Source organism: Ictidomys tridecemlineatus, chromosome 11 (genome assembly GCF_052094955.1).
Source record: "Ictidomys tridecemlineatus isolate mIctTri1 chromosome 11, mIctTri1.hap1, whole genome shotgun sequence".
NCBI lineage: Eukaryota > Metazoa > Chordata > Mammalia > Rodentia > Sciuridae > Ictidomys > Ictidomys tridecemlineatus.
This window is the reverse complement of record NC_135487.1, coordinates 22080696-22104077: the sequence shown is the minus strand read 5'-3', so window position 1 is coordinate 22104077 and position 23382 is coordinate 22080696. Positions and strand designations below refer to the sequence as shown.

Below are 23382 nucleotides of genomic sequence, written 5' to 3'. Positions count from 1 at the left end.
AAAGATCATGTCAGGGATTCACAAAAATCCCTGTTAAGTCTCCTCAAAATAATTTCTGCAAGGGACACAGGTCCCCAGCCCCATAGGATCTACACCCTCTCAGGCCAGCATTACCTCCCAGAGCCAGCTAAGCTCCTGCCTCACCTTCCTTTTATGTGGTTCATTCTTCACCTTCAAAGCTTTGCTTAAGTCACTTTCTTCCACTAGGGTGACAGTAGTAGAGCATTTGCCTAGCATGTGCAAGGGCGTGGGTTTGATCCCTAGCACCCAAAACAACAACAATAAAAAAATGTTGCCTTCTCAGTGAGGTCTTTCCTGACAACCTTTAACATTGCAAACCTCCCCAAAATATAACATTCCTAACTCCCCTTACCTTGCCCTCATTTTGCCTTAGCACTCATCATCTACAGCATTCTATATAATTTTACTTCTTTTTTTTAAAAAATATTTATTTGTTAGTATTTGGCGGACACAACATCTTTGTTTGTTTGTGGTGCTGGGATGGAACCCTGGCCGAACGCATGCCAGGGGAGCGCGCTACCGCTTGAGCCACATCCCCAGCCCCAATTTTACTTCTTTGTGATGTTTATTGCATGTTTTCCCTTGCTAGAATGTAAATGTTATGAAATAGAGGTTTGTGTGTGTATTGCCTACTGCATAGCCTATGAGCCTCAAACAGTGCCTGGCACACAGTAGAGGTCCAATAAATATTTGTTAAATGAGTGAATTAAAAAATCAATATTTTAAAACACCCTTTGCTGGAAACGGTGTCGGTCACCTGTAATCCCAGTAACACTGGAGGCTGAGACAGGAGAATCACAAGTCAAAGTCCAGCCTGGGCAACTCAGTGAGACACTGTCTCAAAATGAAGTTTACAGAAGGGCTGGGGATGTAGCTCAGTGGCAAAGTACTTGCTTAGAATGTGTGGAGCCCTGGGCTGGGGTTGTGTCTCAGTGGTAGAGCGCTTGCCTAGCACATGCGAGACCCTGTGTTCAATCCTCAGCACCACATATAAATCAACAAAATAAAGGTTTTGTGTCCAATTACAACAAATAAAAAAAAGTATGTGTGGAGCACTGAGTTCAATTCCACAATCCCGATAATGCGCGCACGCGCACACACACACACACACACACACACACACATCACAGATCCTGAAGGTGAAATAACTCTTAAATAAGTAGCTATAAGAAAAAAATTCTATTGCTCTTAATATAAAGCAGAGGAAGGTCATATGGCATGCCCAGTCCCTAGGAGGTTCTCCTCCTTTGGGGAGAGGGTGTTCCATTTGAAGAGGTTTGTAGAGGCCCATATAGCACAGTTGTAGGGCCCTCCCTTGGCCCCCAGCATCACCAGGGCTGAAAAAGTTCAAATATCCATTCATCCCATACCTCTCTCTCTCTTTGGTATTAGGGATTGAACTCAGGGGCACTTAACCACTGAACCACATCCCCAGCCCGTTTTCGTATTTTATTTAGAGAGAGTCTCACTGAGTCACTTAGGAGCTTGATAACTTTCTGAGGCTGGGTTTGAACTTGCAATCCTCCTAACTCAACCTCCCAAACCTCTGGGACTATAGGCATGTGCCACCACGCCCGGCTACTCATCCCATCTCTCTCTCTCTTTTTTTTTTTTTTTTTTTAAAGAGAGAGGAGAGAGAGAGAGAGAGAGAGAAAATTTTTTAATATTTATTTTTTAGTTCTCGGCGGACACAACATCTTTGTTTGTATGTGGTGCCGAGGATCGAACCCGGGCCGCACGCATGCCAGGTGAGCACGCTACCACTTGAGCCACATCCCCAGCCCTCATCCCATCTCTTAATCCAACTCAGGGTGACCTAGTTCCCATCTTCCAAATCCCTAGTATCTCCCCACAAGGAAAGAAGGTGGTGCACAGCAGAGAGATATACAACCTTCATCAACTGAGATTTATTGAGCTCCTGATGTGTGCCAGGCCCTGAGGAGGAGTACAAAAGGTATGATCAGATAAGGTCCCAGGCTGCAAGGAACTTCTGGACCAGAGAAAGAAAAGAGGTAGACAGAAGCAGGTGTCAATCATAAACCTCTTTCCCCACTCTGTGGTCTCAGAAAATGGGAGTGTCTAGAAAGAGACACTTTAGATCATTGTCTCCAAAACATATGTGCACAGATTATACACGTACAAGACACATGTAGAACCCACACAACTATGGGATATGCATATGACACACAATACACATGTGTCACATGTGGGTGAGATTCATGTATAAAGTCCATAAGTGCATAGGTCATGTGAATGTGGCACAAGAACCCCAACTTCCCAAGCCAGGGTGGCCAGATGGGGGAAAGCCTCAAGCCAGCTAGGCCTATCAATATCAAGGTTGGGGCTGGTACTGGCCCTCTGTGGCCGTGAAGAAGTCCTCCAGTACACTGCGTAGGTAGTCAAAGGTGGGTCGGTCCTCTGGATGCTCCTTCCAGCACAGCATCATGAGGTGGTACAACTCCTCTGGACAGTTGTCAGGCCTAACCATGCGATAGCCTCGCTCCAGATTCTGAATCACCTCAGGATTGGTCATCCCTGGAGATCAATAGGAAACAAGGACATCAAACCTCCAGGCTTTGAAAGCCCACAGGCAGGGCTGATGCTAGAATTGGGATCTTAAATATTCCCCAAAGATCCATGTGTTGAAGGCTTGGTCCTCAACCTTATGTTCCACAGTCCATAAGCCTGTGACACTTATGGGAGATGGTTGAACTTTTAGGAGGTGGGGCCAAGCGAGGAAGTGAGATCATTGGAAGCCTGCCTTTGATGGGGTATTGGACCCCAACCCCTCCTCTTCCTCTTTGCTTCCTAACCTCCATGAAGTATTTCCTTACAGTAACAGAAAACTGACAAATACAGGCAATGTTCAGAATATTTAAATGGCGTGGTTGTGTGAGTACCAATCCAAAAGGTTTTCATCAGTGGTAGGCCACACTAATGGTACCTGCTAAATATCAGTGAGACCACTGGGAGTTCCTGTTACAGATTACACACTCAGTGACACACGTGTTAGCTGTGGGACCTTGTGTAAGCCACCTCTTTGAACCTCAGTTTCCTCACCTGGAAAATGAAGTAAATAGTTGTTCCTACCTCACAGAGTTCTTAAGGGGACACAGTGAGCTAGTGCATACAAAGCACCAGGTATAGTGCTTGAACAGGAGAGGCTTCATAAAGGCACCTGAGGTTGTTATGATTTGGTGGGAATGATATGGTGGTCTGGACCCAGGGCAGGAGGAGGCATCTCTAGCTTTGGGACAAGGCACATGAGGAGAGCAGATGGACCTCCAGACTCCAGCAAAACAGACTCTGCCCCTCACTGAGAAGGCTCACCAGGCCTCTCCATGAGCCATATGAAATAGTCATTGGGTTGGTAACCTTCTTTTGTGCTACTCCTAGTCCCCATGGTAGCTTCTGGCCCCCATGGCAGCTTCTGGCATGTACCTTTTCTCAAGAGGAGGTACTCTGGAGAACTGCATGGTCACAGCAATAATTTTGTGGTGCTGGGGATTGAACCCAGGGCCTTATACATGAGAGGCAAGAGATAAGCACTCTACCAACTGAGCTATATCCCCAGACCCACAGCTCCCTATTTCTACAATACCCACGCAGCCTCTGATTTCTTCTTCAGTCTCTTGAGAGAAGACAATTAATCCCCAAAGACAAAACCCTTCTAGTTTTGTTTTTGTTTTTGAGATGGGGGTCTTGCTATGTTACCCAGACTGACCCAAGCAATCCTCCTGCTTCAGCCGCCTGAGTAGAATAAACTATAGGCATGCACTGTGAATGCTTAGCAAAATAAAAGTTTTGCTCCTGCAGAGTTTGGGCCTGGTCAAGAGTGAAAAAAAGTTTTGCCCACATCTTGCTCTGGGAGGCCTTTACCTTTTACAGGTCCCTCACATTTTAAAATCAGGACACAGAAAAATGCAGACCAGGGAACCAAACACCCATGAAGAGTGGAGGGTGCCAACCCACAGACAAAAGCCAGCCTAAATATAGCTCACAGGCCCACTTTGGTTTGTTCCATATGGTGTTTTAAACAATTTGAATCGATCACCTATATTTGGAAATAAGCAGGTTTTCCTAAAACTCCAAGTTTGGGCTTCTCTTGAAAAAAAAAAAAAAAGATTTCCAGCCTCAGTTGCCCGTGCCTGAAATCCCAGCCACTTGGGAAGCTGAAGCAGGAGAAATCTAAGTTTGAGAGCAACTTGGGCAACTTAGCAAGACCCTGTCTCAAAATAGAAAATAAAATGAACTGGAGATGTGACTCAGTAATACAATGTCCTTGGGTTCCATCCCCAGCACTGTTAAACAAACAAACAAACAAACAACAACAACAACAATAAACTCCTTCCACTGGAGCAGATGCAAATTCACCAAGATCCCTGTTGCTTCCATTTGTCCCCCTGACCTTAATGCCACCTGTCAGTTCCTGTTCATCATCATTTTCTTTTCTGTGGTGCTGGGGATTAGACCCAGGGCCTTCAGCTTGCTAGGCAAGTGCTCTGCCACTGTCTATATCCCCAAGATCTGTCATCCTGCTTTCACTACCTTTTCTTCTAATGGAGACATTTTCTATGGGTTTGCCTCCATAGGCACAGTGGAGGATGGGAAGGACTGTAGGCAGAACACCTGGAGTGTGGTCTAGGTCCAGCAATGGCTCTGGACTGTGTGAGGGGAAAGCCCAGGGCAGAGAGTCCACCTCTCATCTGAACACAAGATGCCTTTACCTTCCTAGGAGTAAAGTTCTTTTCACATTTTACTGGGAATGTGGGAAGCCTCTGCAAATCCAGCCACTGTGTTCCATAACCTCCCTGCTCCCAATTTCCTTTTCCATTTCCTTTCCCTAGAGTTTCTTAGTGAGTTCCTTTCAAAAAAAAAAAAAATTATACCACTGGGGCCAAGTGTGATGATGCACCCTGTAATCTCAGTGGCTCAGGAGGTTGAGGCAGGAGGATCACAAGTCCAAAACCAGCCTCATCAACTTGACAAGCCCTAAGTAATTTAGTGAGACCTTGTCTCTAGATTAATTTTTTTTTTTAATGGCTGGAGATATGGCTCAGTTTTTAAGCACCCATGGGTTCAATCTCTGGTACCATTAAAAAAAAAAAATCCCACCCCTGTCTTGGATGAATTTAGGGTTAAGAATATTGTTCCAGACATGGAGGATGTGGGGATAGTATCTGTTTCACCCTCTTTAGATGAAAAGCTTCAGAGGAAAGAGAAACCAGTATTTAGTGAGCACCTACTATGAGTCAGGCTCTTTCACAGAATCTCTTTTTTCTAATATCAGGAAATTGAGGCTGAGAGAAATGACGTTACTTGCCCAAAGTAATGATTAATAATAGCTTAGTATGAGTTAAGCAGTATTTTTAACTTTTTTTTCTTTTCTTTCCTTTTTTTTTTTTTTTTTTGTAGGTATATGTAGAGGATTGAACTCAGGGGTGGCTTTGGCTTTACTACTGAGCTACTTCCCCCACCCTTTTTACTTTTTATTATTTTGAGAGAGGGTCTTCCTGGGTTACTGAAGCTGTCCTGGAACTTGTAATCCTCCTGCCTCAGCCTCCCTTGTCACAGAGCCCAGCCTATTTTGATCTTATATTTAATAGATACGAAAAGATAGAATGATCTGATCAAAGCCAAACAGAAAGTTAGAATCAATGACCAATCTGGTTTAAAAAAAAAAAAAAAAGATCTTTTGACTCCCATGCTAGATCCACTTCTACCATACTAGGCTGCCCATGCCAGAATTAAAGAAAGGATCTGGAAAAGAAGAACAAGATCCAGAGACAGTGATGAAAGCCAGCGCTGGGATCTGCTTAGGATCCTTGGAGTCACACTCCTCAGAGGATACAGGATAAGCAGCCAAAAGTTTAAATTCAGAACCTGGAAAGCAGTGAGTAAGAAGACAAAGATTTTTTTTGCCCTTCCCTATAACCCTGTGGTTCCTACCCTTGGCACTGACCTGGGTAAGGGATACGGCCATGGGTAACAATTTCCGTCAATAGAATTCCGAAAGACCACACATCTGACTTGATGGTGAATGTCCCGTAGTTGATGGCCTCTGGTGCTGTCCACTTAATGGGAAATTTGGCCCCTGTAGGGAGGTGGGGAAAGAGTGAGGTCACCCGGGTCTGCCTGGCCCGACCCTGCAGACCCCAGAACTCCCTCATGTCCCACACCTACCCTCCCTGGCTGTGTACTCATTGTCCTCAATGAGCCGTGCTAGGCCAAAGTCTGCAATCTTGCAGCTCAGGGTGTCAGACACCAGGATGTTTGCAGCTCGCAGGTCACGGTGGATGTAATTCCGCTCTTCAATGAATGCCATGCCCTCTGCAATCTGTTGGCCAGGTACAGGTCATCAGCCCTGGGCTGGGCATCCTCACCCCACGGGTCTGTACCCATGCCAAACTGCTCCCCAGTCTCCTTACTTGGGCTGCCATGTCCAAGAGTTTGTTGATGGTCAATTTGATGCCTGAGGAGGTCTTGAGAAAATCCACCAGGCTCCCTGTGGGCAGAAGCAAGAGTTGCTGACCAAGTTGCCCGAAAGGGTCCCAGACTCTCCTCCCCTAACTGGAATCTAGAGGCAGTGTCTGACACATGGAAAGGAAGAATTAGGAGAATGGAGGAGTTCAAGGTGAGTATGCTCAGGGTATAGAGTATGGTTGGAGGGGTCTGTAAGCTCCTTGTCAGAATAAAGTAGGCCCCAACAACTTAGCTGGGCATCCAAAACCTTGCCTGCTCCACTTTGTGGTTGCTCTGCCCACCCTACTTCTCTCACTGCCCCCACTATGGACAATTTTCAGATTCTTCACACAGACCATCTCAACATTTCTTTGTTTTATCTCTGCCTGCTAAAAAAAATTCTATTCTTGTTTCACAGTCCACTAGATTATTCTTCTAGGAAGCCTTTCTAGATCTTACCAGGTTTAATAAGTTACATCATCATCCACATTCCTCTGGCATGCTGGAACTTCCCCCATGGCATAAACTTTGGTTTTCCCATTGCCCAAAGTTAAAATCAAGTTTCCCTTACAGTAGAAACCTTGTTTGATTCATCCATGTCCAAGCATCCATGTTTTCAGTGCCCAGTGCTGAATGTATTGAATGAGAAGTAGGGAAAGTGGTCCCTGGAGGCCTGAGGGACCACCTCTCTGGTAGTGGAGGGCATCTGGGAGGACACCATGGATGTGAGTTGTTGGGATAGAGTTAGTGACCACTTGCCCTATCTAAGAGATTAAAACCCCATGTGAAGGGCTGGTGATATAGCTCAGTTGGTAGAGTGCTTGCCTTGCATGCATAAGGTCCTGGGTTCAATCTCAAGCACCAATAAAAAAAAAATGTGAGAATAACAACAACCTGTCCCCACTATAAGTGCTGAATTATGCAGCAAAGATGAAAACCTCACTCAGACACAGTAAATATGTGAACATGTGCTGCCATTCAAGCATTAGGGGCAGATGCATCAATTCCAATGTTCATTTCCAATGAGCCTCAGAATCCTTCTCAACTCAGCACTCTAAGCAACTATAAAAGTTATTACTCAAGACAAAACCTCTTTGCCACTTCCAGAACACAGTAGCTAATTAACAGTTTATTTCTCTCCCTGAAAGAGAGACATATCTTGTACTCCCAAACAATCAGAGCCAGATAACAGCAACAAATTTATGGCAGAGATTGTTCTAACTCTCATCCTCACAAAGACCTTATGAGGGAGTGCCTATTGCATTAGTACCACTATTTTACAGATGAGAACCATGGCAGAAATAAGTGATGTGATCTGCCCAAAGCTTCATAATCATGAAGCCAAGACTATCCAGGCAGTCAGACTCTAGGTCCTTAATGGACATTGCATATTATTTTTGGATGAGCCCTTTTAGATTTCTGCTGTTGAACTTAGAGGAGCTGAATACCACAGACAGTACAGGGAGTTGGCCTATACCACACATGGCAAATCAGTGGCTTCAAAGCTGAGCCTAGAAACTCATATCCCTCTTGATAGGATTCTCACTCTGTCCAAAAGCAGTCCCAGAGAGGCGTGGGGCTCACCCAGAACTGAAAAGGAGGCTTTGGAGCAAATCCATCCTCCCAAGTTTCCAGGGAAGAAAGGAGAGAAACAGAACTAAGGACCTACTCATTTTCTGAGGTCAAGCATCCTGAGATGCTTTGACTTTGGAAAAATGCAAAAGGGACTGACTGCAGGTCAGGAAAGATGGGGATGAATATTCTTCCAAAGGCTGCCACCTCAGGCTGGGTGGTAGACAGACTCAGATGACACAGCTTCTTCTCAGCCCTGTAGGTGGGTCTTTAGATGCCCAGGAAAACCCTCAGTGTTTGGCCAGAGCAAAAGGGGTATCCCCCCGCCCCACTCCAGTAGGATAGGGGTAGAGTAGAGGTAGGAAGGGGTGTCCTCCAGCAGTGTCCTCCAGCGTCCAGGTATGGCTGTAGCACCCACCATTCTCCATGTATTCGGTGATGATGTAGATTGGCTCCTGGGTGACCACCGCGTACAGCCGGACCAGCCGCGGGTGCTGCAGCTGCTTCATGAGGTTGGCCTCAGCGAGGAAGGCGTCAGGGGACATGCTGCCTTGCTTCAGGCTCTTCACTGCCACCTTCGTGTGCCCGTTGTAGTACCCTGGATAGGGAACAGGAGGGAGTGAAGGAGTTGTGGAACTCCTGCTCCCAGAGCCAAGCAGCTGCCCCGAAAGTGGACGCCTCCCTCTCCCCTCTTTCCCAGCAGTCTTGGAAGCCCGTACTCACCCATCCACACCTCCCCGAACTGGCCGGCCCCCAGTCGCTCCACCAGCTTCAGCGTCTCCCTGGGAACCTCCCACTCGTCCTCCCACCACGGCTTCTGGGGCTTCTGGGTCTGGCAGGGGCGGCTCAACCTAGTGCACAGCCCATCAGAAGTATCTGCAAGGGCAAGGGCAAGGGCAAGGGAGAGGGAGGGGGCTGTCAATATGCGAGGCCTTGGGTGCTTTCCCCAACCCCCAGCTCTCCAAGTTCCCTTCTAGAGGAATGTAATGAAGCGGGGTGAAGGTCGGTCACCCTACATCTGGGCTGTAGGGTCAGGTACCACATCTCACCCACTTGGTAATGAAGGAGTACCCTGAAAGATGGTTGAAGGTACCCCTGAGAAGGACTAGGGGGAGACAGGCTGATAGGGCACAGGTGAGGGGTCCTGCTGGGGCTCACTGGTGTAATGGCGGACCAGTTCATGCAATCCGGGAAAAGTGATGCGAGGGGAGATGTAGAACCCGCCGTTGTCTAGGTTACGGATCTTGTAATGTTTCACCACCTCTCCCTGATTCTGGTCGAAGTCCCGGACCGACAGTGAAAATGATCCTGAATGAATGAACAAACCAAAAAAAAAACGCAAAGGAGAAGGGGTGGCCTCCTGCTAGCCGCACTGTCATTGCAGCCCTGGACTAGGGCTCAAACCCCGCTCCTCCAGCACCTGCTCGCCCGCGGCCCCGCCCACTCCTCCGAGGCCCCGCCCTCAGGCCCCGCCCAGTCGCTCACCAGCTGTGCTCTCGCTTTCTCGGATCAAGAAGGAACCGTGCGTGTTCCCGGGCGCCAGGAGCTGCCGCTCAGCGTCCTTGCGGCTTAGGTTCTTGAAGAACCAGCTGCGCACGGAAGAAGCGAAGGTCGTCGGCTGTGGGTCCTTTTTAACTCCATCATCCTCAAGCATTCGCCACCATCCCCAGGACCACTCCCCTCTCCGAGATCCCTAGATCCGTTCCCACCCACACCCACCAAGGTCCCCACTCACGGTTCGGGTTCCAGACTGTTCGCTTTGGCCACGAAGTTGAAAGGGATGAAACCTTCCTGGCCTGTGGTGAGGGACTGCGCCTTCCACCACTCGCCGCTCCTGCGCCACAGGGGCAGTCAGCTGGAGACCCTCGATCAGGGTCCCCAGTAACTCAGGCCACCGCGACCCCTGGATCAGCATTCTGGAGCCTCGCATTTTGTCCCAAAGGAACCCACTTCGAGCCAGTCAAGGACCCCAGGAGGGATGCAGTACCCGGGACAACGCTTTCTCACAGAATCCACAGTGCAGGGTGGGTGGGTGGAGGGACACTCACTGTTCCAGGATACGGAGCTGTTCACCCTTCTCGAAGCCCAGGTCTCCGTCGTGAGAGGGCTCATAGCTGTGCAGGGCGATAACCAGGTTATCTGTAAAGACAGGGGGCGTCAGGGAGAACGGGCCTAGGAGAATAGAGTTCTGGAGACTTGGACCAAGAAAGGACAGAGTATAATGTAGAAGGGAGGAGAAGGCCAATAGCCAAGGATCCACAGACTTTATTTTCCCGGCTCTGCTGGTTGGGGTCACCTTGCAGTGGAGAGGCTGGTGGGTTGGAGCCCTCATACGTGACAAGTGGGTCCCGTACTTCAGAGCCATTCCTCATGAGCAACTGTGGGATGGGAAATGAGGGTGGGTAAGAGAAAGATGACCGGATCCGATCCTGGCTCCCCTCCTTTCTGCCTACTCTCCTCCATTTCTCCCACCTGATTTCTTATCTCTGAATTTGCCCACTATGTATTTACTATGTGACCTCAGGAGGGTCCCTTCCCATCTCTGGGCCTCTTTTTCCTTCTGTGTTCCAGGATCTGCTGTGTTATTTCAAGGGCCTCTAGTAGTGAGCTCTTTCTTTCTCCTGGGCTGCACACCCGCCTGGCTCCCTCACCAACCCCCATCTTGCCCCTTACCGTGCCCTTGCCATCCAGTGGGACTATGGGATAATGGCAGTTCTCACACACATCGATGTTTTCCATCCAGTCATCTTCAGGGTTTGAGCTGCAGGTACAGCCCATGGTCCCTGAGGAAATGGAGAGGGGGCTGAAGGAGTTCCCCTTAGATCTGTTCCCTCCGGACATCAGGCGTCTTAGGGTGTTGCCCTGGGAGTTTCCGGAAGTACCTGAGATGGTCAGCGGCCGGACCCCCATTCACCAGCTACAGAAGAGCTGAAATGAGGGTTCCTGACTGGTGTCCCCTCAGAGCCCTCAGGCCACAAGTACATTGACACCAGGCCTATGCCTCGCATATGCTCCGCCCCCCACCTGGGATGGGCAAACCGCCACAAGCACCTTTGTCAGTCTAGTTACCCACTTCCTGCCTCCCCACCCTCTGCCAGTCTCCAAGTTGGAGGACTACCTCCCAGAGGTCACACACTTTACCAAGACTTGAGGGAGACCTAAGTTTTTGATCAGATTCTCTTCTACCAGAGAAGATGATGCCCCTCTCCTAATCACAATTTCCCGGCCAACTAAGGAAGCTGGTGAGAGACCCTGGCTTCCAAAAGTCACCCTCAGGCCTCTGCCCTCCCCCATACCCACACCCACACAATCTCCTTCTAATAGGGTTTTTCTTCTCACCAGCAGAGAACCCTTCAGTGGCCTTGTTGGCCAGAACTTTTTTGTTTGTTTGCCTGTTTTAGCAGCGGAAACTTTTTGTCAGATGAAATCAAGCAGAACTACATAGACACAGCAGGTAAAAGAAGAGCTGGCTGCCCAAGTCAGAGTGGGAGCCTCCCTCTGAAGATGACTGGATGGAAAACATCCTTCCCCAGGGACTGCTCCTCAGAACTGCTTGGAAAACACTAGTCCTCCGATAAAATATAATTTATCTTGCATTCAAGACCATTTAATATCAAGATCAACTCCACCTTCTCAATCTGTGTAGCTACACACACACACACACACACACACACACACACACATACACACACATACACACATATATACACACACACACACACACACTCACACACACAGCCTGACTATCTGCTGAACTTGAACTTCACCTCCAAGGTTCAACTCAAAAGTCACCTACTCTTTGGAGCCCTTCCATTGTTCTTTGTTTTCCTATCCCCCCAGGCCCCTGGATCATTCTACTCAGACCACAGTCATTAGCTCAGGCACTGAGTTCCTTGATGACTGATTTATGCAGGAGTCCTACTGCCTCTTCCACCCCCTTGATGAAGGGTGCTTTATTTGCCTGAAAGCCACTCAGCACTGAGAGCTAGTTATTATTAATAAATGTCAACTGATATGCAGAAGATCAGTGCACAGATTCTCCCACCTGTAAAGGTCTTAGAAACTATCAGACTACCCTCTGAGTTTATTTATTTATTCATTTATTAGAGAGAGAGTCTAACTCCTGGGCTCAAGCAACCTTCCTGCCTCAGCCTCCCAAGGAGCTGGGATTACAGGCCAGAGCCACCAGACCTGGATTTAACCTCTTATTTGAGATAAGCGAAGTGAGGCCCAGGGAAGCCTGCTAAAAGTCACGGAGCCTCTTTGAGGTAGAGCAAAGCTACAGCGGCTGATCTATACCAGGTAGAAGCGGAGATGGGAGCCCTGGAGGTTTCTGGTTAGCAAGACAGAAGACAGGCCCTGGAATCTGAAAGACCTATGTTCAAAAACTGGTTGTGACACTGTGACTTTACTGAGATCATTCTTTGAAGCCTGACTTTTCCTCTTCTGTCATGTGGGGATCATCATCCCTTTCTTGTCATCTTATATAACTGTCATCTTAATATACACTTTGGAAAGACTTCTACCAGGTCCCATTCTGCCCCATCAGCCCCTGCTCTGGAAGGTGGGAAAGTGGGACTTTTTGCTTCAGGCTCATGTTTCTTCAACTGAGATACTCAGAGCCTCCTGCAGATACCGGAAGTCATGGCGTGCACATATTCCTGTAACATGAATGTTGCTCGATCTTATTCATATGAGTTAAACAACAAGGACCTCTTGTGCAGGAAAACACAAAATGCTCATGGAATATTAAGTCAAACCAAAAGACTTTCAGAAAAAAAAAAAGGAGCAGAGTCACTCTTCTTCCTACCCCAAGGAACTGCTGTCAGGAGGGCAGGAGGACATTTGAGAAATCCTGCCAGGTCAGAGTTCACTCATTGTGACTGTATGGCTTTTAGGATGCTCATTTGATTATAACCAGGAAGTGATGAGCACTAAAAGCTCCCCCAAAAGGATTGATAGAAACCTGGAACATACCAAGAGCCGAGCTCTCTAATAAGGTAGACTAGACATGTTGTTTGTGATTCAACACGCCTCAGAAAAAGCACAGGTTGGTTATGCTAGGAGAGAATACCAGTATCAGATGGGCGGCAGGCCTAGATCAGTAATGTCTCTTACTAGCTTGACAGTTTGGGAGATTTTGGAAAAAGGCAGGAAAAAGTTTGGGGTTAAAAAGAGGGGGTGGAAAAAAAAGAGGGGGTCGATGAGGGCTGGGGTTGTAGCTCAGTGGTAGAGTGATTGCCTTGCATGTGTGAGGCACTGGATTCTATCCTCAGCACCACATTAAAAAGTAATTAAATAAAATAAAAGTATTGTGTCATGTACAACTAAAAAAATTAAAATTAAAAAAAGAAGAGAGGGTGAACTGGGTTATAGAAGTGAGGAGAAGCTAGTGGAAGGGGCAGAAGGAATCTAGGATGGAGATCACACCTGGTCCAGGCTGAGATCTGGTGGGGAGAGAAGAGAAGCCACAGAGCCTCAGGGAGAGTCCAAGAGAACATGCAAGGAGGATCTATGTCTTGGACTGAATCTTGATCCACCAGAAAGTATCTAATATCCTTTAAGACTGGGGACAGTGTGGGGCTCAGTGGCAAACACCTGCTTAGAATGTGTAAAACCCTGGGTTCACATCCCCAGGAAGAGAAGAGTGTGTAGGGAAATTAGTTCTTGGCTTGACTAATTGTATTATTATCTTTTCAGTGCATATTAGTTAAGTCTCTGATTAAACTTTGGACTATACACATGCTTAGCATGGACAAGGACCTGGGTTCAATCTCCAGTACACACACAAACACACACAAAGTTTTTAAACTAGAAAACAAACAAACAAACAAAATAGTAGCTAAAAGTGAAGCTTGTTAGTAGGCAAAAAGTTCTAAACCATGAGAGCCATTGGGTCAGGGAATGTAGGACAGGAAGTGGCAATAGTCCTTGGGAGGGAAGAGTTTAAGAAGTACTCATGTAATTTGCCAATCTTGCTTTAAAGAAGAGAGGGAGTGAGGCTCCAGGTGCCCTGGTGCACCCCTATAATCCCAGTGACTTAGTAGGCTGAGGCAGGAGGATTGTAAGTTCAAGACCAGCCTCAGCAACTTAGCGAGAACCTGTCTCAAATTTAAAAAATAGGGCTGGAGCTGTAGCTCAGTGGCAAAGCGCTTGCCTAGCATGCATGAGGCACTGGGTTCGATCCTGAACACCACATAAAAATTAACAATAAAATAAAGGCATTCTGTCCATCTACAACTACAAAAGAAAATTAAAAATAAAATAAAAAAATAAAAAGGTCTGGTGATAGAGTTCAGTGGTAGAGTGCCCTGAGTTCAATTCTCACTACCTCAAACAAAACAACCACAACAAGTTGAAGAGATGAAATGATAATAATAATTAATAAAAAGAAAAATAAAGCTGGAGAAGTTGGAAGATCAAAGAGGTTAGGTGATTTTCCCAATAACACACTAAGGGTTCCTGTCCGAAGCAAACTCAAATCAGATCCTGTGGGAGGCTGTCACCTCTTGTGACCAGCGTTTTCCCCTCCTGATCAGTTGAGGCACTGCCGGTCATCCCCCCAATGATCTGGCTACTCTTAAGTTGCTAAAGACGGTAGCCCCGATCTTGAGGGTAGAAATAATGCCACCAAATGTGTCTTCATGCATAGGCGCGCCTTCCTGCAGCCCCAGGGGTCGAGCTATGCTCACCTGTTCCCTTTGCCCTGTTTGGGATAGAATCTTCCATGGAAACGCCGTTTGTGTGTCCCCTTCTCTTACTCTGCCCTTGGGTGTGGCCTTCCTAGATGTCAGTCAACCTGCTGACAGCAGACATTGTGAAGCTTGACTCAGCCCCTTGAAACCTGACCCTTTGCCTCATTTGAATGGCTTCTCCTCAATAAAAATGGTCAGCACGTGTGGGCTCTCTTTCTTCCGACCCTTAAGGTCAGAGGAACCGTCACAGCACCCCCCAAAGAAAAAAGTATTTCTGTCTCATGTGTGGTTATTTCACGCAGCCCAGTTCCCCTGGAGTGACCCTGAGTGTTTTAGTAACGAGCAACGTGGCAAGATCCCATGTTCTCTATCAAGGTATTTTCCTCTATTTTTCATTCCAAGGGGAGCCTACAGAGAAAGGGGTGTCCTGATAGGTCCCAGAGGAAGAGAGACAGGTCTGAACTGTGGACCACTCCCCACCCAGCACTTGACCATTGTGCTAACAAAGGCTTTTCTCTTGGACAATTCGCCTTCTACCTAGAAGGCATGTTTCAGGATCTACATTTTCCTCACTGGTGAACGCAGGTCTACACAGGATTCAGGAGTGTTGTGCTTCTGTGTGTAAATCCATGTTCTGCATGAGTCTGTGCATACAGAGGGATGCATAATAGATGTGGGTATGTACAGCAGGGCCCGTCCCTGTGTCACTGTGAGGCCCATAGATACATACATCTGTTTATAAAAATGTAGGTCTCATCTTTCTGGTCTTAGTTTGACAAAAATTGCTGGGTAGCCAAAGTGATCTAACCAGGTTAATAATGAGGTCAGTAAAAAGAAGTCAAAATTAAAGCTTAATATAAATTTCTCATTGTCTGAAAGAAAGAAGAAAGAAATCTCAGGAATCCCCAGGGCTCCCAGAGCTGGCAATGAGGACGAATTCTGGAGTGAATGAAGGAGAACATTCTCTTCTCCCAACTCAGGAACTCAAGGCCAAGAGTGAGACTTGTGTAGATTCTAGACTATCTCTGACTAGGATCTGTAATGTTCCTGGCTTCCCATGAGGCACAGGGAACTTTTTGCCCATTGTTAGAGGTCCACCCAACCCTGGCATGTTAATCTTGAAAAGTGGAGTAGAAGCTGGATTCCGGTGCCTGCCCTTCTAGCCCCTCAGCCATGTGCTCACCCTGCCCAACACACACATCAGCCCTGCACACATGGTGTGTTTAATTGATCCAAAAGATCTCAGGCTGTGTGCCTACCTGTGATCCCAGCAACTCGGGAGGCTTGGGCAGGAGGATCATAAGTTCCAGGCCAGCCTCTGCAACTCAGCAAGGCCCTAAGCAATTTAGTGAGACCCTGTCGCAAAATCAAAAATAAAAAGGGCTGGGGATCTGATTCAGTGATTAAGCACCCCTGGATTCAATCCCTGATACCAAAGGAAAAAAAATCTCAGGCTGTGTGAATCTTCTGAACTAGGCTTTCTGGTCCCAGGGTTGTTGAGGAATTGTAGCTGTGGATTTCTGATTCTTGTAGATCAAACCCGGGGCCTTGCACTTGCCAGGCAAGCGCTCTACCACTGAGCCATAACCCCAGCCCCTGGACACAATATCTTTATTTATTTATTTTTGTGTGGTGCTGGGGATCAAACCCAGGGCCTTGCCCGTAATAGGAGAGTGCTCTAGGGGCTGGGGACGTGGCTCAAGCGGTAGCCCACTCGCCTAGCATGCGTGCGGCCCGGGTTCGATCCTCAGCACCACATACCAACAAAGATGTTGTGTCCGCCGATGATTAAAGAATAAATATTAAAGTTTCTCTCCCCCGCCCCACTCTCTGTTAAAAAAAAAAAGAGAGAGTGCTCTATTGCTGAACCACAACCCCAGCCCCTATATTAATGTTTTTTAAGTCAATGTATGTAAAGCTCATAAAAGTGAATGAGCCAGACTTGGAGGTGTGTATTATTATCCCAGCTATCTGGGAGGCTGAGGCAGGAGCAGTTGAAGTTCAAGCCCAGCCTGGGCAACCTAGCAAGATCTGTCTCAAAACAACAAAACATCGGGGGCTGGGGATGTGGCTCAAGCGGTAGCACACTTGCCTAGCAGCACCACATACCAACAAAGATGTTGTGTCCTCCGAGAACTAAGAATAAATAAATAAATGTTAAAATTCTCTCTCTCTCTCTCTCTCTCTCTCTCTCTCTCTCTCTCTCTGTCCCCCCCTCTCTCTCATTCTCTCTTTAAAAAAAAAAAAAACAACAAAACATCAACAACAAGAAAGGACTGGGGATACAGCTCAGTGGTACAGCTCTTGCCTAGCATGTGTGAGACCCTGGGTTCACTCTCCAGTATCTCCCCACAAAAAAGATGACATTCTCCCAACTCACCAACCAGACTGATTTTTAAAACATCTTGTCTAAAATGTGTGCCAACTTCTTGCCTGAGTTATATGGGCCAATGCTTTACATGAAGACCAGGTAGGCTCTTCTACTTTAGATCATTAGTGTACACAGGCCATTTTGTGGCAAAATCTGTCATAAATCATTTAAAACATTTTAAATACTTGATCTTTGTGTCTCACCGATATTTGGTTATTGGCAAAGTTGCATATGTTCAGTGAAGAGCCTTGGATATAGATACCCACATAAACCTCATCATGATACCCCAAAATCAGAATTGCAAGCTGGGTAAAGTGGTACATGCCTACAATCGCAGCAGCTCAGGAGGATGGCAGTTCGAAGCCAACCTCAGCAACTTAGTGAGGCCCTAAGCAACTCAGTGAGATCCTGTCTCTAAATAAAATACAAAAAAAAAAAAAAGTTTGGGGATGTGGCTTAGAGGTTAAGCGCCCTTGGATTCAATTCCTGGTACCAAGGGTGGGGGGGGAATCAGGATTGCAGGCATAGTAAATAATTGCTAGTGGGTAAATCAGCAATGTGCCTAGGATTGCTTCTTTTTTACATGTTCCTTTTTTATATAGTACCATTTTCTTTCTTTCTGTTTTTTTTTTTTGTGTGTGTGTGTGTGTGCTGAATTGAACTGACAGCCTCATACATGAGCATGTGCAGTACCACTGAGCTACACCCCCAACTACAAGATGTGTTTCTTTTCAGAAATTAGGAGTGGTTTAAACATAAAACTTATTCTGCTAGTTAGTTACTGTCATCAATAAGAACTATAAAGCAATTATTCTAATTGGTATTTGAGTAGAGGCCTCCTAACCAGTAATTCACCCCTTTTAGCGAGTTCCTGCCCTGGGGTTACTTCCATGTGCATTTGCATCTTGGGAGTTTTATTTGGATGCAACCTTATTTATAGTGTGGCAATCCATATAATTTTTTAAATATATATTGTTTCAGTTGTTGTTGGACACAATACCTTTATTTTATTTTATTTATTTTATTTTATTTTATTTTTTTTTTATGTGATGCTGAGGATCAAACCCAGGGCCTTGCACGGCTAGGCGAGCGCTCTACCACTGAGCCACAACCCCAGCCCTCCATAACATTTTATGAAAGTTTCTACAGGTTATGGAAGCTCAGCTCACTATGTCCATTTCATAGTGATTCAAGTTCAATCTCATGATCTCTCAATTACTCACTGGCAAAGGGCCTTTGGATAGATTACTAAACCTTTTAAGCCTCCCTCAGTTCCTCCATCTGCAAAATGGGAATAAAAAATAGTAACTGCATCTGGGGACCGTTATGAGCATTTTAGGTTACATATAGATGATCCCATATAATAAAATACTTAACCTGGTGATTGGTATGTAATAAGGACTAAAAAATAAGAATAGGGCTCGGGGTGCGGCTCAGTTGTAATTAATTTAAATATGAGAATGATTTGGGGCTAAGCACGGGCATCTTATGATACCAGACTTAAATGTCTTCCAGACTAAAATGATCTCTACCATTTTCATTTTCTTTTGTGATTTTTGGCACTCCCACACACCACCTTTTTACCTTTAATGTGTTTACCCGAAATGAAAACTTTACCTCCTTCAATGAAAAACCAAGTATCACCAGCCATAAGTAAACAGAAGTTACACATTAGTGCACAATGAAATAAGCACACATATTAACATTTGTAAATGTTCATCCATCATCCCCTGAAATTATTCACACACATCAGTGATGGAACAGGCTATAATGTGGGAAATGCTGCTCTATGGGAGAGATCTTTGGGTTTAGGCCTCTGTCAGTGGCTTAAAGGAGCCACCACCTTTTTTTGCGGGTATGATGTCAGGAACTAGGCAAGCCCCCTACCACAGAGCTACATTCCCAGCCTTAACTGGTCAGCCTATTGATAAAAAAACTAACAGGCACCTCCTGTGTGCCAGGCTCTGATCTAGTGCGGGGGACACAGAGGTAAGCAAACAGAGAGAGTGCTATCACTTGGCCTTGCCCTCTGTGACAGAGAGGGTGTCCCTCTGATGGGTCACTTCATTTCACAGGAGGCTGTCATCAGCTGGCTGAAAGGTAATCTTTCTGACGCCTGACAACATAGCAACACAAGACAGCAAAACTGGCCAGGAAATAACATCTCAAAATCACCATTACTCTTTTACCAAACTACCATTTAGCTAAAGTCGATAAGGGTGTTGGTAGAGCTCTGTGACAAGGAAAAGCTCCTAGAATCAACAGGGCAAGCAAGCTGCCAAACAAAATGGAGAGTGTAAGCCAATTTGCATTTAAATATATGTATGTGGGGGATTCTTTCAAGCCAGGCCTTATGCTAAGCCTTTATTTGCATTATTTCATGCGATTCTTATGATAATTCTATGATATCAGTGCTATTATTATCTCCATTTTACAGATGCAAAAACTGAGGCATCAACTGGGTACAGCATTTGTCTGAGGCCACATAACAAACAAATGAGTGGTGGAGTTTCGAGTTGAACCCTGCTCTGCCTGCCTCTGGGGACCAGGATCTTCATTGTGATGTCTCGCATCGTTTATATGTGGAAAAATCTGGAAGGACACACACCAATATATTCCCAGTGAGTACATCCCAGAAGTAGAATTGGAGGGGGCTGCATTTCTGGTATTTCTTTTTATGACTCTATTCTAATTTTTTTAAAAAACAAGTATGTGCTAATTTTACAATCGAAAAACAAAAACAACAAAACCACCACCCACACAAAAACTCTGTCAGAGGCACAATCCTTTGAGGAGTGTCAAGTACAGAGTCGTATCCTTCCACTCCCATCCTTGTCTCAAGAGGTGTAGACGCGGAACTGGCAGGCAGCACAGGAAAAAGAGGTTGTGTGCCCAGCAAATTTGGGAGACACTGGATCGGACAAAATGAATTAAGGCTTCTTCTCTGGAGAGACTTGCAGAGCTTTTAACAAGCTAGCGCTGACGGTGAAACTCCTGGGGAAACAGAGCTTGTAGAAGAGGCCATGTTGATTGGGCCCTTTTCTTTCCAGGTGCCTCTCGGAACTAGTGTTCTTTAGCACAAGCATTGGAGATACAACTCCAGACACTTTAAAATGCACACTGAGGTGGATTTTTAAAGATCACATTCCAGGCAGGCATGGTGGCCCACACCTGTAATCCTTGGGACTCAGAAGAATGAAGCAGGAAGATCACAAGTTCAAGGTCAGCCTCAGCAACTTTGGGAGACTCTGTCTCAAAACAAAAAATAAAAAGGGCTGGGGATGTAACTCAGTGGTCCTAGGTTAAATTCCCTGGTACCACCAAAAAAAAAAAAAAAAAAAAAAAAAAAAAAAACACACATTCCAGAGCTTGGGCTGTAGCTCATTGTAGAACTTGTATTATTTAGAGTGCAAGAGCAGAAAAAGGACAAAAGGGAAAAACAAAACATTCCTGGATGATATCTTGGTCCCACCTGCCCTTACCTCCCCTCTCCTCAGAAATGCTTTCATAAATTGAGCCTGATCTTGAAGCACTAGTTGTAGGTGTTTTATGGATTTGTAAGATCCAGCCTGTGGTGTATGTGTAGCCCCTGCCTGTACCTCTGAGCAGACCTGCATACTTAAGTTTTCTTAGGATGATATTAATTGTGGTGTTTTACAGAGAGGGAAAGGAGGAGGAGGAGGAGGGAGAGAGAGAGAGAGAGAGAGAGAGAGAGAGAGAGAGAGAGAGAGAGAGGGAGAGAGACTGACTATATAAGGGGCCCTCTTCTAAGGCAAACCCTATAGCCTATCTCAAAATCCAGTGTGCCTTCGTTCTCACACTCCACTACACACAGGAAACAAGCTCAGCTCGTTTGCAAAGCCACACCACAAGTGTGAGGGAATGGGCGGGCGGTTCATTGCCTTGCCAAGGCCAAGCGCTGAGTAGGTGTGATTCTGGGTGTGGACAGCCCTTCCAACCCTTAGTGCATCATTTGCAGGGAAGGAAGTGCCTGGCTTCCCCTAAGCACCTACTATGTGTCAGGTACTACCCAGGGCACATCAGAGTCATTATTTTCTCTTTGACCTCCTGCAAGTACCCTGTAAGGGAGAGATCTATTATTGCTCTTTACAGATAAGTAAACTAAAGTTTGGAGCTATGAAGCTACTCAAGGAAATGGCAAAGCCGGAATTCTACTTGGGTTTTCTGACCCTGAAATGCACATTCTTCACACTACACCACACTTCTAGGCTCTCTTACCTTTACTCTGAGGACTTTGTCTTTATGGTCCCAAGGAACAGAACTCAGGAATAATGAATGACCTTGGGCTTCACTCTCCAAAATGGGCCTCTGTTCTAAAACTTCCCTGACTCTTCAGGAAGCTTTCCAGATCCCCTTGAGGGAGGTCTTCTCCCTCCTCTGAACCCTCAGCTCATTCTCTGCCCCTGTCCTTGGCCCTTTCTCCCTTTGAGAAGAGTCACTGTCCCTGAGCCCTAAAAGCTAGGCACAGTGTCTGATGGATCCACCAGCACAGGGCTCAGTGCAGGGGACTGCTCGTGCCTGTCCAGGAGTAGATGAGCCCTGTTGGAACTCAGGGAGAGCTTCAGTCCCCACAACAGGTGACAGGCCTTGGGGCAGGAGATAGGAGAAAGGCTGGGACATGCTGACTAGGTGGAAAATATGTGACAAGAAAAACTCCAGTGAGGCAGGGGAAACCTGGAAAGTCTGGCTGAGGTGGGGACTACCCCCAGAAGCTGAAGGCTCAGAGTTAGCCTCTCCGAAGACCGGAGGTAGCTTTCGGTGCTGTTCTGAGCTCCCCCACCCGGGTTTGAAGCCGGAATGGGGAGGACACACTGACCTATACACGCAGCTGGGGCTGAGCAGGAGGGTCAGGGCAGAGGGGAGGACATCCTGCTGTGACATTTGGCAAGGCAGGAAAGGCAACTTTCCAGATGGAAGTTCAGAAGTTCCTTGCCTAGAGCCAGCTGTACTCCCGTCCGGGATAAAAATAGCCCTTCCTCTTTCCTCTCTCATCTTTCTCTTTCTGAGACTTCCCAGAGTCAGAGCAGATGTGTCCGCCCAAGGACTCCATCCCTGATGACAAATATCCCCTCACAAACCCATTCGCTCCCCTTGGTAGTCTCCTCCCTCTCTCAAACAATGCTGGTCACTTAGGCTAAGGTCACTTCTCACCCCTCCATCTGGATCCTCTGGGTGACTCTTTCAAGAGGTTCTTGTCTGGCTTAGGGACCAGAAGTATGGATTCCTGGGTCTTCTGACTCAAGATTGTCCTATGACCCTTTTCCATTGTGGAGCAAAAAGGTGTCCCAGCCTAGGCCACTACTCTCCAGGGTTTAGCTCAGCCACCGCTTTACTGGTGGGTCTTAAATGCCTCATTCTCATGGGATGAGGAACTGGACGTGGTGATTTCTGAAGGCCTTTTTAATACCTGATGTCCATGTGCCAGATCTCCAAGAAGCGATAATCTCCTCCTCAGATGGTGGCAGAGGCAAGAGCCATCAATTTCACAGGAAAGGGGAGATCCAGCTGACCTCCAGTGACGTATTTCTCTCAGCCTGAAGGGTTGCTGCAGATGTGGCCCTACACATGGCTTCAGCCCTCTGGGCTCGGCTTCCTACCACAGTCCCTGGACCCCTGTTCCCAGTACTCCTTACCTGTCCGGCCCAGGAGCCCTCTGGCCCATTCACATGGTCCTCCTGGCCTTGCTCGGCTGCCCAGATACAGTCTCAGCTCCCCTTGCCGTCGCAGTCACCACCTGTCTCCCTGCGCCCACGTTCCACCCTGACTTCCTGCCTCCTCCTGAGGGCTCTGCAGCCAACCAGGCCCCAGCAGCCCAACCACAAGCCTGTAGCACCCCAAGCTTCCTGTCAAAATAGCCCCCCGCCCCTCAGCCTCTAGGGGTCCTAGACATCTCCAGGCCGGACCGTACTCATTCTGAGGGTAGTATTTGGAAGTTTAAAGTGCAGGGGAGGATGTTTGATAGACCCTCCCTCCTACCCTCCAGACTCTATCAGGGCAAGTGATTCATGGGCAGCCCTTGACCCCAGTGAGTGCAGGCGAGCACATACCTGGTCAGAGAAAGGCAAGTGGCACCATTATCACAGTGTGATTGCTGAGTGGCCCCCTTGTTTCAGTCTGACAGCAAAGGTAACATCATTTGCCAGGTTCAGTAGCACACACATATAATCCCAGCTACTCATGAGACTGAGGCAGGAGGACTGAAAGTTCAAGGCCAGCCTAGGCAACTTGGTGAGATTTATG

At 46.9% G+C, this 23382-nt stretch overlaps 1 protein-coding gene across 1 annotated transcript; it reads right to left on the bottom strand.

The window, feature by feature from the left end:
- Positions 1-1906: 1906 nt before the first annotated feature.
- Lck (LCK proto-oncogene, Src family tyrosine kinase) lies at positions 1907-22894 on the bottom strand. Its single transcript, XM_021733183.3, has 13 exons — positions 22776-22894; positions 10729-10838; positions 10352-10433; positions 10104-10194; positions 9791-9889; positions 9541-9644; positions 9214-9363; positions 8779-8931; positions 8474-8653; positions 6450-6526; positions 6205-6358; positions 5984-6115; positions 1907-2556 (listed from the first exon to the last, which is right to left on the bottom strand). Exons 2-13 carry the CDS (start codon positions 10831-10833, stop codon positions 2354-2356), a joined length of 1530 nt encoding a protein of 509 aa, XP_021588858.3. The 5' UTR covers positions 10834-10838; positions 22776-22894; the 3' UTR covers positions 1907-2353.
- Between the last annotated feature and the right edge of the window lie 488 nt (positions 22895-23382).